At 41.2% G+C, this 15,070-nt stretch overlaps 1 protein-coding gene across 2 annotated transcripts; it reads right to left on the minus strand.

Annotated features, from left to right (window-relative positions):
• Positions 1 to 662: 662 nt before the first annotated feature.
• DEFB116 (defensin beta 116) lies at positions 663 to 5,861 on the minus strand. 2 transcript variants are annotated; one of them, XM_060397828.1, is made up of 3 exons: positions 5,759 to 5,849; positions 2,043 to 2,072; positions 663 to 987 (listed from the first exon to the last, which is right to left on the minus strand). In XM_060397828.1, exons 1-3 carry the CDS (start codon positions 5,814 to 5,816, stop codon positions 743 to 745), a joined length of 333 nt encoding a protein of 110 aa, XP_060253811.1. In that variant the 5' UTR covers positions 5,817 to 5,849; the 3' UTR covers positions 663 to 742. The 2 variants fall into 2 exon arrangements, with proteins under 2 accessions (XP_060253811.1, XP_012044394.1); XM_012189004.5 differs by lacking the exon at positions 2,043 to 2,072 and having other exon boundaries at positions 5,759 to 5,861.
• Positions 5,862 to 15,070: the final 9,209 nt, after the last annotated feature.

Raw genomic sequence — 15,070 nt, forward strand, 5'->3', positions numbered from 1 at the left:
ACGCAATGAAAATGCCGTAGCGTGTCAAATATTTGTGACTAAGTTTAGAATGGGAAAACAATATTCCTCAGTTCTCAAGAATGAAAAGATCTTTAAAGGTCATCAAGTAAAATGTTCATCCCAAATCCCTCTCTAATGCTACAACTACCTTCATCTCTGCCCCACTTCCAGAAATCTTCCTCCAGCCTCAAAACTGGAAAAGTGCCCAGGGACAAGCTTGCTTATTCCACTTTCCAACGGCTGTACCACTTACAAAATTTTGTCCTAATTTGTTCAAAAGATTCCTATACTCAATTCTAACCATCCATTTGCCGGATTCTGGTTTTCCTGAAGACATCATGTAATACCAGACATAACAAGATATTCCTAAAGTGTTTATTCAGGGGACTCAGTGATCTCCCCTACATGCTCACTGGATCATCCAGACTCAATCCAGTTTTTATCTTCCCTCTTGCAATCTCTAGAACACATCACAGCCTTCCTCATGGTACCAAAGAAGGCCAGAAATGTGGTCTCCTCCCTTCTTCGATATCTACCGAGCTACCCTAGCATCCTATTTGCTTCTTGGGTCAGTGCCCTTTCCTATACTACGTGTCTCTCCAGCCCCCAGCCTAACCTTCCCCCGTCCAATAATGACTGCTCACAGAGGAAAGACACACACATGAGAAGGAATGCATTTTTATGGGAAGCGTGTTCCAGATGGGAGAAGAACTACCCCAGGAGGGGGTAAAGTTGGTGATATTCAAATCTGAGAATAGTTTGAAAGCATTGTAACTGACAAACTGGAGTTGGAGTTAGACTCCTCCTTCACATTGTTTGCTGTTGCCACTTTCACAAAAAATTTTAGGCAGCACTTTTCGTGGTTTAGACAGGTTAAGTACTGAAGTTCATATTTTCTGCAGGCATTTCGGCATGTGCCTTGGTGAAGCTGGCATGGATTCCAAGACTCTTCTTGGCTCTTGCCATAATAGGATCTGAACAGGCCACCTGGGAAAAACACAGCCATATTAATTTCTATGCAGCAGTGGTAATAATAGGAATAGAGAGGCATAATTTAAAGACAAGCCCTACAAATATTAAGAGCATCGGATATGGAGTCAAAACCATCTCAGTTCAAATCTGGACTCTTTCACTGTGGCTTTTCATCCTCGAGCAAGGTTACCTCCATTTTCTGGCTCACAATGGGCGTAGTAACAGAGCCAACTTCTTAACAATTTTATGATGAATAAATTAACATACATCATATGCTCAGAAAAGTATCAGGCACATAATAAGAAGGAATTAAACATTAGGTAGTGCGGTTGATATGAAAGTCTTTTCTTGAGGGTCCAGGATTTCAAGACTGCCACTGGGAGCATATATTGGACATGTTTTCAAATGCTCATTTGGATGTATATTCCTCACACACAGCTCTCATCAGAGTTAACCAGCACCTACTCTGAGGCAAAGAACACTTATTTGAGCAGCTGCACACCTTTGTAGTCCGAAACATCTGAGCAAATATATACAATGCATGTTTCTCTTTGTACTTTGGCCCCACAGAAATAGATACTGTATGTACGTAGGCAGCACACACACAGAGGCACACATGCACAATTCATTTTACTCACACATCCACATTCACACATTAATTGAGCATATATGTACACATATATATGTACACATGTGTATACACGTGAGCATCTATCACAAATATGGCTAAAGCCCATTTGTGATAGCCCAATAGTGATAGCTATGTATTAGTCATTAAGATATATGCATGTGTATATAGGCTCTTCAGCTGAGAAAGTTCTTGACACTTTGTCAGCATTCTGTAAATAAAAGTCATGAAGTGGTATTAGGGCCTCCCTGGTGGCTCACACAGTAAAGAATCTGCCCGCAGTGTGGGAGACCTGAGTTCCATCCCTGGGTTGGGAAGATCCCCTGGAGAAGGGAATGGCTACCCACTTCAGTGTTCTGGCCTGGAGAATTCCATGGACTGTATAGCATGGGATCACAAAGAGCCGGACCCAACTGAGCAACTTCCAGAATAAGTTAGTTACCTGTTGGATCTTCCAAGGACAAAGGAACCGCTAGAAAGAAAATAATACTAATGATCACGACCATATATGTTCAGCATCTACAATATATCAAGCATTTTGCAAATCACATTTCACTGAACCCTCATCAAACCTTCTGTTATCTCCATCATTTAGATAAAGACATTGAGACTCAAAGAGAGCATTGTTCTGTCCACATTTCCATAGCTTGTATTTCAATTTCTGGTCTACACAATAGACTATGCTCTTTCTTCTCTGTATCACATTCATGGTGTTAGTGTTAGTCGCTCAGTCATGTTCAACTCTTTACAACCCTATGGACTAGAGCTTGCCAGGCTCCTCTATCCATGGAATTCTCCAGGCAAGAATACTGTGAGTGAGTAGCCATTCCCTTCTCCAGGGGATCTTCCCAACTCAGGGATCGAACCTGGGTCTCCTGAACTGCAGGCAGATTCTTTACCACTGAGCCATCAGGGAAGCCTCCAATTTCTGGTCTACGTGATAGACCATGCTCTTCCTTCTCTGTATCACATTGCCTCTTTTATAATAGGATTTCTAGGAGAGGGTAGCATCTTCCTGCATGACATCTTCAGGCGAAAGGCCTTCCACAGCTTTCAACAGATAGTTCAAAATCCATAGCTTAGCATTCAAGGACCTTTGCAACCATTCACCTATCCTTTTCCACATCAGTTTATCAGCACTCTCTCTGCACCAAGGCACGCATTCAGTGCTATGTGTGCAGAGGTCTCCAAATGCCCACCCCCATTAATAAAAATTGGGAAAAGCAAGTTTGATGTTATTTCCTGCAAAGAAAAAGTGTCTTATTAATTTTTTGACAAGAAAAAGTAAAATTTTCCAGGTTTAGATGGTGTAAGAGAATGGAAGGGGAAGGAAAGAAGAAAAATGCCTCAGTGGCAATCCCATAGCATTGGGGTGCTGGCATATGTATAAACTGCACCAGAAATGGGCACTTCAATCCGGAGAAGGCACTCAGTTGCTGCTACATCAGCCAGCTTGCTGGTTAACCAGAGGAAGGAGGTAAAAAATGGCAGCCCTTCGTCCATGCTCCAGCATCATGGTTCCACTAGGTTTCCTCCAGTGGCCCTCACACTCATCGTGAAATCTCTCTTTTGGTACATCCTACTTATAGGAGGAAAGGAGCTTCGGGGGTTCTTTCCAGTTACATCTACCCTCTTTTGTCCAACATCTGAACTGGAGGACTTGCTGCTTCTCCCAACCAAGACACTCAAGATCTTCTCTTTCTAGTCACCAGAGAGTGGATAAGGACATAGATATCAAGAATGAGGATCAGGCAAGCCAACGTTTCCTATGAAAATCAGGTCAAGGCAGCCCTAGGAGAATTCTACTTGTTGTTCAGTTGCTCCGTTGTGTCCGACTCTTTGTGACCCCATGGACTGCAGCACACCAGGCTTCTCTGTTTTTCCAATCTCCTGGAGCTTGCACAAACTCAAGTCCATTATAGCTTCTCACTCCTTCAACTGTTCTGACTCTGTATTGCCCTGCAGCATAATAACACTCACATCAAGTTAATGTCACTGTTGGTGATCCTTCCATCTTCAAATTGAAGTCAGAAGAGACCTGGTCTTAAATGCCAGCATTGTCACTGACCTCTGGATCTCTAGCCTGAGTCTCCCCATGAAAGAAATGGGAACAGGAAAGTTTGCACCTGATCAGGAAATTTCAACTGTGTTTGTGAAGAAGGAGGTTAATTAGATGTGTCATACTTTGTAATAACCTAGAGTTTCCCAGAAAACTCTCCTCAGGGCTCTTCTTTAAGTGAGGGACACAACCCTGCTGACCTCACATTCACCCATAGATGTTGCCCAGCTCATTTTCCTACATTGGACTTGTTTTAAGAGCAAGTTAAATATTATAAATTTAAAAAACACCACTTGTGTTCCTAACTCTTCTGAAGAACTCCATCCAGAGTTAGAATCAATACAATAAATGATTTCTCTGCTGTGTGTGCTCCCTAAACATGATCCTCTTCCATCCACCTCCTAATGTTTTTCCTACTCATACATATTTTTTAGGCATAAGTCATTTTTATGTCCATTCACTGAGTAAACATTCATCAGAATCTACTCTGTACAAAGCACTCAGACAAATACCAACAATACAGAATTTTAAAACAGTCTTAGCTTTCAAAAAGTTCAATTTCAGATGCATATGTTTGGGGGTGATGAAAGGACAACATGACTTTGATTATTCCAGAAAAGTTTGTGTAGAACTGTTCCTGCCCATTAATTCTGCCAGGTGAAAGTATTAAACAGTTAAAGAAACAACGCTATGTACAACTTTTGAAGCATAGAGTCCTGTCTTCCAGGCTGTCTTCCTTCCTTCCTTTTTTGTTGATTTTGTGGGGGCAAACCCACCTGTGGTTTCTGCTATTACAACATGGAAACTGAGCTTTAACAAACATGAGAAAAAAAAATGTATTTAAAGTAGGTAGGATGAAACAGGATGGGAACAAAGGGTAGGTAAGTGAGAGGAAGGTAAGTGAGAACCAGGAAAAATAGGGGGAAGGGAAGGAGAGGGGGGAAAGAAAAAAGAGAGGGAGGAAAAAAGGAAGAGGAGAAAACACTAAGCATATCGACTCTGAATTCAATGCCAAGAAAGGAGAGACAGCCTTGGTATTCTATAGGGTTGGGTTGAGACTACTGCCTTGTCTCTCTGTACTGTCCAAAGTTTTACGGGAGAGCCTTGAAGACATTCCAGCCTCCTGATTTCATTTATCCTCACTGCCTACAGTTATATATCTACTGTTCTTCAGTGCCCCTGAAAAATCATAAGCAAGAAACTTTTTTAAAAAGAGTTTTAAAATATTACTACCTATTTTCCATCCAGCATCTGTCCTCCCCATTCTGTCTTACTCAACTTTATTCATCGCCAAATTCAGGCTAAGTCAACCTCTTCCTAGATAAAGCCTGCATATACTCTGCTTGAATAACACACCTACATGAACCACACACTTCTCTAAAACTCCCAGCCCTGTCTCTTCTGAATACCGATCTAAGGTTCAGTTATAAAACTTAACACAAACATAACACTGGCCAAGCCATTCAACCCCAATTCACAGTGTCAATCCAAAATATAGCTCAACTATGAACTTCACTCTACCCTAGCTCCAAGTTCTACCCAACTTCATCCCAGCTCAAAATAATAATAATAATAATAAAACCACAAAAAACCCCACCATTCCCTCTCCAGGCTACAGCAAAATATTAGTCCAGCCCAATTCATTTATAGAATTTATAGAATTGCTCACCCCCTGTTGATCCCCACTTATTTTTTCAATATTCCTCTATCTCTAAGGTCACATACTATCCCCACTACAATGCACTCTCCAAACTCCAAATTACCATCGATTCCTCCTATAGCTCCCCAACTTGGATCTAATCTCTCACACTAAACCCATGAGTCAAACTTCCATCCCAATTACAGCATTATCTGAAATGCTTTGTTCGACACTTCACTATCCCAGGAACAATAAGAACAACAATCTTAAATTTGTTTTGGCAGAGCAAAACCAGGGTGATCTTGACATGAGATGAATCTTGGGAGTAACATTCTAAACCTGAGACCAGAAAAGGCTTTAGGTAGTGCCTACTATATGTGAGTAGAAATCATCTCAGAAGTTACCAAGAAACCAACAGCACAAGCAAGACCCCAGAACCTTTGAGAGAGGTCTGAGTTACCTGGAGTCTTATGAACCAGGATCAGAAGGATGGAAATGGTCATTAAACAAGGCTTCATGACTGATATATCCAGAGAGAATGGAGGGTTGTGTTGCAGGGGACTGAATAGATCTCATTGCAGTAGGACAAGGCCTTCCCTTTATTAGTTTTGGAAATGAGCCAGGCTTGTGTTCAGTGAACTAAAAGAGATGAGACATACCTGGGGTTAGCCAGGCAGAAGGATAACACATATCCCATGTCTAGGCTGGGCACTCTGTGTAAATGTGGAAGATTTGCCAGCAGCACCCATGTCAAAGTGGGATTTCCTTCCCAGTCAGAAAAAAAAGGCAAATGAGAACCAGTTGGCATTTTGTGTGAGATAAATTAAAATGGATGAATGAGTCAATAAACAAGCAATCGATGAGAAAATTGACACATCACTCTAAGAAATAAAGATTCCATTTTTAAACATATGTCTTTATTTTCTTAATAGTAGAATGTCCCCCTCTATCAGTTATACTTGCTGTATACCCAATCCTATACTAGGCATCATGGAAGAAGAAGGAAGGAAAATGAAGAAAGAAAAGATGAATGGGAAGTGTACATGGATGAAGAAAGGAAGAGAAATGAGGCAAAAATAATGAGGCATATTTACCATGAATCTACCATGTGCCAGTTTCTATACAAAATACCATGGCATAGATATGAACACTTACTACAACACGATGAAGTTAGATAGCATTTTCCACTTCACAGATGAGGACAAGAAAATTTGAAAAGATGTTATAAGTTCCCAAGACCATATATCTAACACAGCATAGAGTCTAGAAACAATATCTGCTTTTGAAATTCTGAATCTGTGAATGGAAGGGCTGAATATGAGAAATAAAGCAAAAGCATACGCAAGTTGCTAAAAACAGAGACTAATCATCGTTTTAAACAATACAGATTTAGTTTGAGGAATTCAGTGCTCTTCCCTTGAGAAATGGGAATGAAAGGATTTTCTAGAGGAGGTCACACTGACTTTTTACTCCAATGTATCATGTGGAAGATGAATGGATAAAGTCTAGTCTTTTGAACAAAAGCTTAGAAATAAGGGAAAATGTTCTTTGAAAAGCCTAAGATAAGATTTCCACAGCTTGACATGAAAAGGCAAATGAAACTGGACTAGCCCTCCCCAAAGCAAATGGAATTGTACTACTCCTCCCACTGTAAGCAATTATAACATAGGAAAAAATATAGAAAGAATAACTGCACTTCATTGAATTAAAGATAGAGCAGAAATGAAAAAACAACCTATGAAATGTGAGAAAATATTTTCCAACCATATATCTAATAAAGTTTAATATGCAAAACATATAAGGAATTCAATAGCAAAAAAATCAAATAATCCAATTTTTTAGATGGACAAAGGACCTGAATAGACATTTTCCCAAACAAAATTTTCAAATGACCAGCAGGTACATGAAAAGGTGCTCAGAGTTACTAATGATCAGGAAATGCAAATCAAAACTCCAATAAGATATCACCTCACACCTGTGAGAATGACTATTATTAAAAAGATAAAACAAGTGCTGACTAGGATGTGAAGCAAAGGGAACCCTTGTTCACTGCTAGTGGGAATATAAATTGCTTTAGACACTATGAAAAACAATATGGAAATTCCTTTAAAAAATTAAAAATACTGGACTTTCAATGGCAAAGGAACAAGAGACAGAGATGAGCTTCTCCTATGGACAAATAAATCAAAAATTCATCTTGCGTGTGAAACAAATTCTACAGAATACCTTCTGAATGCTGACAGAAGACCCCAGACTTCCAAAAAGACAAGCCAAGATGCTAAGAACTCACTCACTGGAAAAGACCCTGATGCTGGAAAAGATTGAAGGCAGGAGGAGAAGGGGAAGACGGAGGATGAGAGGGTTGGATGGCATCACCGACTCAATAGACATGAGTTTGAGTAAACTCCGGGAGTTGGTGATGGACAGGGAAGCCTGGCACACTGCAGTCCATGGGGTCGCAAAGAGTCAGACATGACTGAGCGACTGAACTGAACTGAACCTGCACCCAGAGCGGGATTCGTGAGGGAGGAAAAGTTTTGGTACACTCAGAAACCCCCTCAGGGGCGGGGACAGGGGAGAGCATCAGAACCTCAGAGGGGAGCGCAGCAACAAGTGTTCAGAAGGCAGAAAGTGAAAGTCGCTCAGTCGTGTCTGACTCTTTGCAATCCTATGGACTATACAGTTCATGGAATTCTTCAGGCCAGAATACTGGAGTGGGTAGCCTTTCCCTTCTCCAAGGGATCTTCCCAATCCAAGGATCGAACCTAGGTCTCCCGCTTTACAGGCAGATTCTATACCAGCTGAGCCACAAGGGAAGCTGCTCACAAGGCAAAATGGAGAGAATTCACCACAGAGTCACTGCCAAACAGCACTTCAGTCTAGAAGCAGCTTACATGGCCACGCCACCGCAGAGAGTGGGGACAGTGTGCTGAGGCTCAGGCTTCAGGGATCGGACCCCAGGAAAAGGACCGGATTGGCTGCCCTGAAGATGCTCTGAGGCGGCTAGTAGGACATAGCTGAGGGAGTCCAGGGAAGCCTGGGCCTGCCTCCCTCAGAAGCAAGAGATCCTTGCTATAGGAACGCTCTAACTCTGAGTGCTTGCAGAACCCGGGACCTTGCCTTGGCTGACTGCCTTAGGGGGATGAGTCAGCCGTGGTCTGCAGCTCCAGAGGTAGAAAAACCACGGAAGTGCCAGAGGTGAGGACACGAGGCTGCTACAGCCTCAACCCCAGGGGCCACAGTTGTCACCAAGCTCTGAGCAGGCACGTGTCGCTGCTCACATCTTCCTGGGAGCCTGAGCAGCCTGGTTCTGCCAAGGGACTCACAACCCAGGGTCAACTCCCCTGGGGAAGCTGGCCACCTGCCTCAGACTGTGGCGACCTCCCTCCCAAAGGTCTCAGCCACAACAGGCACTCTCCCCACACACCCCAACTGTGTCTGCTGTACCCCTCCCTCTCCTCACCCCAACTAAGCAAGTGACCTCTAATAAGACACCTCTAATAAGACTCTGGGGGAGAAGGCAATGGCCCCCCACTCCAGTACTCTTGCCTGGAAAATCCCATGGACGGAAGAGCCTGGTGGGCTGCAGTCCATGGGGTCGCTAGGAGTCGGACACGACTAAGCGACTTCACTTTGACTTTTCACTTTCATGCATTGGAGAAGGAAATGGCAACCCACTCCAGTGTTCTTGCCTGGAGAATCCCAGGTACGGGGAGCCTGGTGGGCTACCGTCTACGGAGTCGCACAGAGTTGGACACGACTGAAGCAACTTAGCAGCAGCAGCAGCAGCAGCAATGAGACACGGGAGGGCGGCCTAGAAGCAGAGGCACAGACAGCCAGAACCAACGCAGAGCACCAGGGGATGTGTGACCAAAGAAGAGAAAGGGAAATCACTCCTGAGTTGCAGATGCAGTGGTTAAATCCCTGCAACTAGCCTGAGACTGTGGGCTTTAGGGGCAACTGCAGACTTTGGGAGGGCTTCCCAGGTGGTGCTAGTGGTAAGAACCTGCCTGCCAATGCAGGAGATGTAAGAGGATGCAGGTACGATCCCTCGGTCAGGAAGATCCCCAGGGGGAGGAAATGACAACCCACTCCAATATTCTTGCTTGGAGCATTTCATGGACAGACGAGCCTGGCGGGCTACAGTGTATGGGGTTGTGAAGAGTTGGACACGACTGAGCAAGTTGAGCATGCACATACCTACGAGTGGGATTGCCGGATCATAGAGTAACTCTATTTTTCGTTTTTTAAGGAAACTCCATGCTGTTCTCCACAGTGGCTACACCAACTTACATTCCCACCAACAGCATAGGAGGTTTCCCTTCCTTTGTGTCCGCACCCTCTCCAGCATTTATTGTTTCTAGACTTTTTCATGATAACCATTCTGACTAGCATGAGGTTTTGATGTGCATTTCTTTAATAATTAGCAATGCTGGAGCATCTTTTCCCCGGCCTGTGGGCCATCTATATGTCTTTTTTTGGAAGAAACGTCTATCTAGGGTTTCTGTTTCTTTTTTTTTCTAATTTGGCTGCATCGGGTCTAGGTTGCCACACACGGGCTCTTCCTTGCATCACGCCAGGTCTCCTGATGTGGCACACAGACCCTTTAGCTGTTGCCTCTGTGCTCAGCAGTTGTAGCGAATGGGCTTAGTTTCTCTGCAGCATGTGGGACTTTAGTTCTCCAACCAGGGATGGAACCCACATTCCCTGCATTGGAAGGTGGATACTTCACCACTGGACCAACCACCAAGGAAGTCTTTTCTATCTGTTGATTGAGTTGTTTGTTGTTTTTATATTGAGCTGTATGAGCTGTTTGCATATCTTGGAAATTAAGCCCTTGCCAGTCACATTCTTTGCAAATATTTTTCCCCATTCCACAGGATGTCTTTTCATTTAAAAAAAAAAATATTTTCCTTTGCTGTGCAAAGGCTTTTTCTAAGTTTGACTAGGTCCCATTTGTTTAGTTTTGCTTGTATTTCTTTTGCCTTGTGAGACTGACCTAGGAAAACATTGCTATGATTTATGTCAGAGGATATTTTGCCTATGTTTCCTTCTGAAAGTTTTATGGTGTCATGGCTTATATCGGGTTGGCCAAAAAGCTGGTTCAAGTTACTTTTTCTTTAAGTCTTCAAGCCATTTTGAGTTTATTTTTTGTATGGTGTGAGAGAGTATTCTAACTTCATTGATTTACATGCAGCTGTCCAACTTTCCTAACTACACTTGCTGAAGAGACTCTCTTTTTTTCCCTTGTATATTCTTAACTCCTTCGTCAAAGATCAATTGACTGTAGGTGTGTGCGTTTATTTCTAGGCTCTCTGTTCTGTTTCATTGATCCATATGTCTGTTTTTGTGCCAATACTATGCTGTTCTGATTATTAGGGGTAACTTTTTTGAATCCAGCTGTTCAATTGCCAGATCCTAAACAAGCAGTGAACATGACTGCCTTCCAGTTCTAAAAGATACTCAGCCTCAGTCCGGTAAATCTGATACTTGTATTCCCAATGCTGACTTAATATAGTTCACTAATGGATCTTGTATGAGAGACACACAGGGAAATATAAAAGCATTTATGCAATAGTCAGTCCTCATGAGGTTTTAGAGGCTTATGTTCTCACAAACATAAAATCGGCCAAGCAGCAGCACTCATGGCTATTATGTGAACTTTTAAATTAGCCTCCAGTCTTAAAGTGAATATTTATACTGACTGCCAATATGAGTGAGGGTCCTGCATACTAAAGACCAAATTTAGAAAAATGGAGTCAATAAGAACTAAAGTATCACATAGGAATTGATTGCTGATTTATTAGTCATTGAAATTTCCCATTCAGATTTACATAGTTCATTGCAGAACTCATATAGGACTACAGAAAATATCTACAGGAAATGAATTTGTAACAAAATGTCTAAGGTTTGGACTGAGGACATTGAAGTTCCATTACTTCTATCCAGGGACTCATATTCACAGTTTAAGAATTACATAATTAACTCCTCCCAAATTGGAAAGCTGGAATTCAAGGGGAACTAAAAAGAGCATAGGAATGTAGGATTTACCCATTGGCATTATTTCCCTGTGTCCCAAGTGTATACATCCATGGCTTTTCATGTAACCTAAGCAGCAATATCTTTCAAGTGAAATGAATATAATGAAAATCTTGGAATACACCACTTCTACATAAGGACCAAATGTTTCAGTACATAATACAAAGGTGTGCTGATTGTTAGAAATGTTCAAAAAAAACAAATTTTCTTTACAGGGAATACCGAGGCCCACATCACCTCAGACCTGATAGCAAATGAACATTGTAGAGCTTTTGCCATCAGAGGGTAAGAAATACTATTCAGTAATAGAATGCATGGTGTCTAGAAGATGAGAAGTGTTCCCATTGGCTAAAGCAGATCCTCAAATGGTGATCAAAGCCCTACTGAATTATACCATCCCTGTCCTTGGAATTCCTGAACATCTAGAATCTGAGACAAGATTTGTTTCAATGGTAAATCGGGGACTCTATGAAACTTTGCAGATACCAGTGATTATCATACTCATTATTCCCGGTTTTCTGAACAAGTAGAATGAATTTTACCCTAAAGAATTCTTTGGCTAAATTGCACAACTTGCTTAAGATGACCATCAGACTTATTTTGGTTCAGTGAAAATTAATTTCTTTCAGCAAGCATGGTATTTCTCCAGAGAAGTTAATGTTTGGAAGCTTTATGAATTTAGAGGTTAAGGCTAGCCCTTATCTGATAACAATGGTAAACATTCCTGATCAGATACATAAAGGGTTTGCTTGCTTCCTTAAGCTCATTCTGCCATCCTGTGGCCAGATGATGGAAGAATCCCCCTGAGAAAGAGTCATCAACATAAGCCAGGAGATAACGTGTGCACCCACTCCAGTACTCTTGCCTGGAAACTCCCATGGACGGAGGAGCCTGGTAGGCTGCAGTCCATGGGGTTGTGAAAGAGTCAGACACGACTGAGCTTTCGCTTTGTATTGGAGAAGGAAATGGCAACCCACTCCAGCGTTCTTGCCTAGAGAATCCCAGGGACGGGGGAGCCTGGTGGGCTGCCGTTACGGGGTCGCACAGAGTCGGACACGACTGAAGCGACTTAGCAGCAGCAAAGTGTTCTAATGGCAGGCTAGATGGTCATTTATGCTGGGGAGTATAATGACACCCCACCAGGTATTGCTGATAGCTCACACTGTCAAAGTGAAGAAGAAGCACAGTTGAATACATGCTTCCTATGTGAGACCAAGACTGAATGGCTTGTAACTCTCATTACATACCGAGGTTATATTCTCCAGGAGTAATTTCTCATAATATACAAGATGAAGGAAAAGAGTCTCTAAAGGACTTATGATAAAGGAGACAGGTTAGTGTTACTTTCTTTTTAGTTATCTTGAGAATTATAATTTTAATATTTTATTTTGTACCAGTTAAACTTGAAACTTATAGTTTTATTCCTCCTGAGCAGCTCAACGTCAGGAAACGTTGTACTAACTGCAATTGTCCCAAATATGAAGTAAAAGCTCAACAAATCATTTGTCTGTAACACTTCAGACCTACTAACTGGGTAGTTGAAATGTAAAGGAAATGGAAAATTTCAACTTTTCCACAGACTGAAATCAGTATTACTCAAATAATAAATAATATAATTTTAAGCATCACCTCCTATTGTATTACTAAATATACCAACTAGGAAGAATTGATTATAATTATACTCAAATTATATTCCCCCTGAGAAAGTGTCATCAATATAAGCCAAGACTCCCACTGCTCATCTTTCATAGCCACTGAGGCCTGGTTTATATGAGAAAATAATCTTAAAAAGATCGGAATTTGAGAAATGCCGGGCTGCATGAATCACAAGCTGGATGTTAATGGAGATATTTGGGAAGGTGAGATTGAAGACTAATTAACTCCAACTGCTTAAGATGTGGAAATGGAGTAGTACATACAGATGTTGAATTATAATTCTGTATACCTGAAACTTATATAACAGTTTTTAAAATATGTGCAAGTAGAATGATTTGCCCTAATTTTTTGTCAGGCGCACAAAGCAACTTTGCAGGATATTAAGGTAGCATTTATTCACTCTTCAGATGCAGATGATATGAAAGAAGTAGGTTTATATCTTCATGCATCACTACTAATTGACACATTCATACATTTTTCGATGTAACATAATTGAGAAATTTAAACGCCAAAAAAACTTCAGAAAATGAAAACTAGATGTTAAACTTAAATATTAAAACATGTCTGAAGCTCTGAGTAGTTAAAAATTAAATATATATTTTTCCCCAAGCTTTACTTAGAGAATTCAGAGCTAAATTTACAGACTCTTTTATCTCTGAGAACATCCCTCTAAGATATTCTGTGGGATCCCCATTAGTACTACTCCTCCTCAAAGCTAAGGTAGGTAGAAGCCTTACTAAAATGGTACTGAGAGCCTGATACTGTCTACTCCATGTTCTATTTCTTCCAATCTAAATTTCCACTAAGATAGTTCTCTTTGGAGGGTTCCCTCTATAACTGATTGGATAAATTGGTGTCATTTTGACCTGCTGCTTTTCAGAATAGAATTTTATAGATAATTAAAATTTTTTATTACCACAAAAATTGTGGGTTACTTGATATTTATTAATGGTGTATAGTCCACTGGTTTTGAGTCTAGGATATAATGATACTGACTCGGAAGAATTTCACCTTATTCAACTTTCCTGAGCAGTACAGCCTAGATTCAAAATGACTTACCTTTGCTACCTTTTGTTCTGTGTTATTTCCTTTCACCCTTGCCCTACCTTCTTGTTGGTAATGATATATAAGTTTTACATATACGGTCTGTGCCAATCTTAGTTGCAGTATGCAGGATCTTTCAGTTGTGGCAAGCAGGATCTAGTACCCAGACCAGGGATTGAACCTCAGCCCTTTGCATTGGGAGCATGGAGTCCTAGCCACTGAACCATCAAGGAAGTTCCTGTAACAAAAATTTTAATATTAACTCTATCAGTTCATATTTTTAACTCCTCTACTAGAATAAGAGAAAGCTTAATATATTCTCAAGCTGAATAAGCTGAACATTCTTTAATTATTTGCTTTTTGAAACTATTCCCACCATTGTAGTTCTAACTGTCTGAATTCTTTCTAAAGGTCTTCTCTAATGAGCTATGGGGATTTGGTTTCCTATCCTTTTTCGCAACAGAGGGTTTTGAGATATAACTTTGGCTTTATATCTAGGTCTCTTTTGCTGGGTTTTGTTGGCATTTTGAAAAACTGCCTTTCCTTATGATCTGATGAGTGGCTTGGTTGAAAGACTTTTTGAAAAAGAAGAGAGGGAAATTCAGCTCTGGTCATAAAACCATTATTTTTTCTTCCCTTGTGATTTAGAATTGGAGAATTATTTTTAATTTTTTTACATATGTGTCCAAAGAGTCTGTAAGAATTGTTTCTGGATTGTCAATAAGGATGCATAATCTTAGAAATAAAAATGAAAGTCAAGTGAAAGTGTTAGTTGCCCAGTCGAGTCTTGACTCTTTGTGACCCCAGGGACAGTAGCCTGCCAGGCTCCTCTGTCTGTGGAACTCTCCAGGCACGAATACTGGAGTGGGTAGCCATTCCCTTCTCCCAACCCAGGGGTCAAACCTGGGTCTCCTGCATTGCAGGCAGATACTTTACCAACCAAGCCACCAGGGAAGAGCCAGAAATAAAAATAGTTTTTAAAATTGTCTTACTTAACAGTGTGGGGAATCTAGCCAATAACTATGTAATACAG

The sequence above is a fragment of the Ovis aries genome, chromosome 13 (genome assembly GCF_016772045.2).
Source record: "Ovis aries strain OAR_USU_Benz2616 breed Rambouillet chromosome 13, ARS-UI_Ramb_v3.0, whole genome shotgun sequence".
Taxonomy (NCBI): Eukaryota; Metazoa; Chordata; class Mammalia; order Artiodactyla; family Bovidae; genus Ovis; species Ovis aries.

Excerpts from the sequence above, each read along its gene's own strand:
- DEFB116 (XM_060397828.1), bottom strand. The coding sequence starts at position 5,816 with ATGAAGCCTTGTTTAATGACCATTTCCATCCTTCTGATCCTGGTTCAT. Across the intron at positions 2,073-5,758 it reads CCTGGTTCATAAGACTCCAG|CGGTTCCTTTGTCCTTGGAA; the intron begins GTAACTCAGACC and ends TTTTCTTTCTAG. Across the intron at positions 988-2,042 it reads GTCCTTGGAAGATCCAACAG|GTGGCCTGTTCAGATCCTAT; the intron begins GTAACTAACTTA and ends TGTTTTTCCCAG.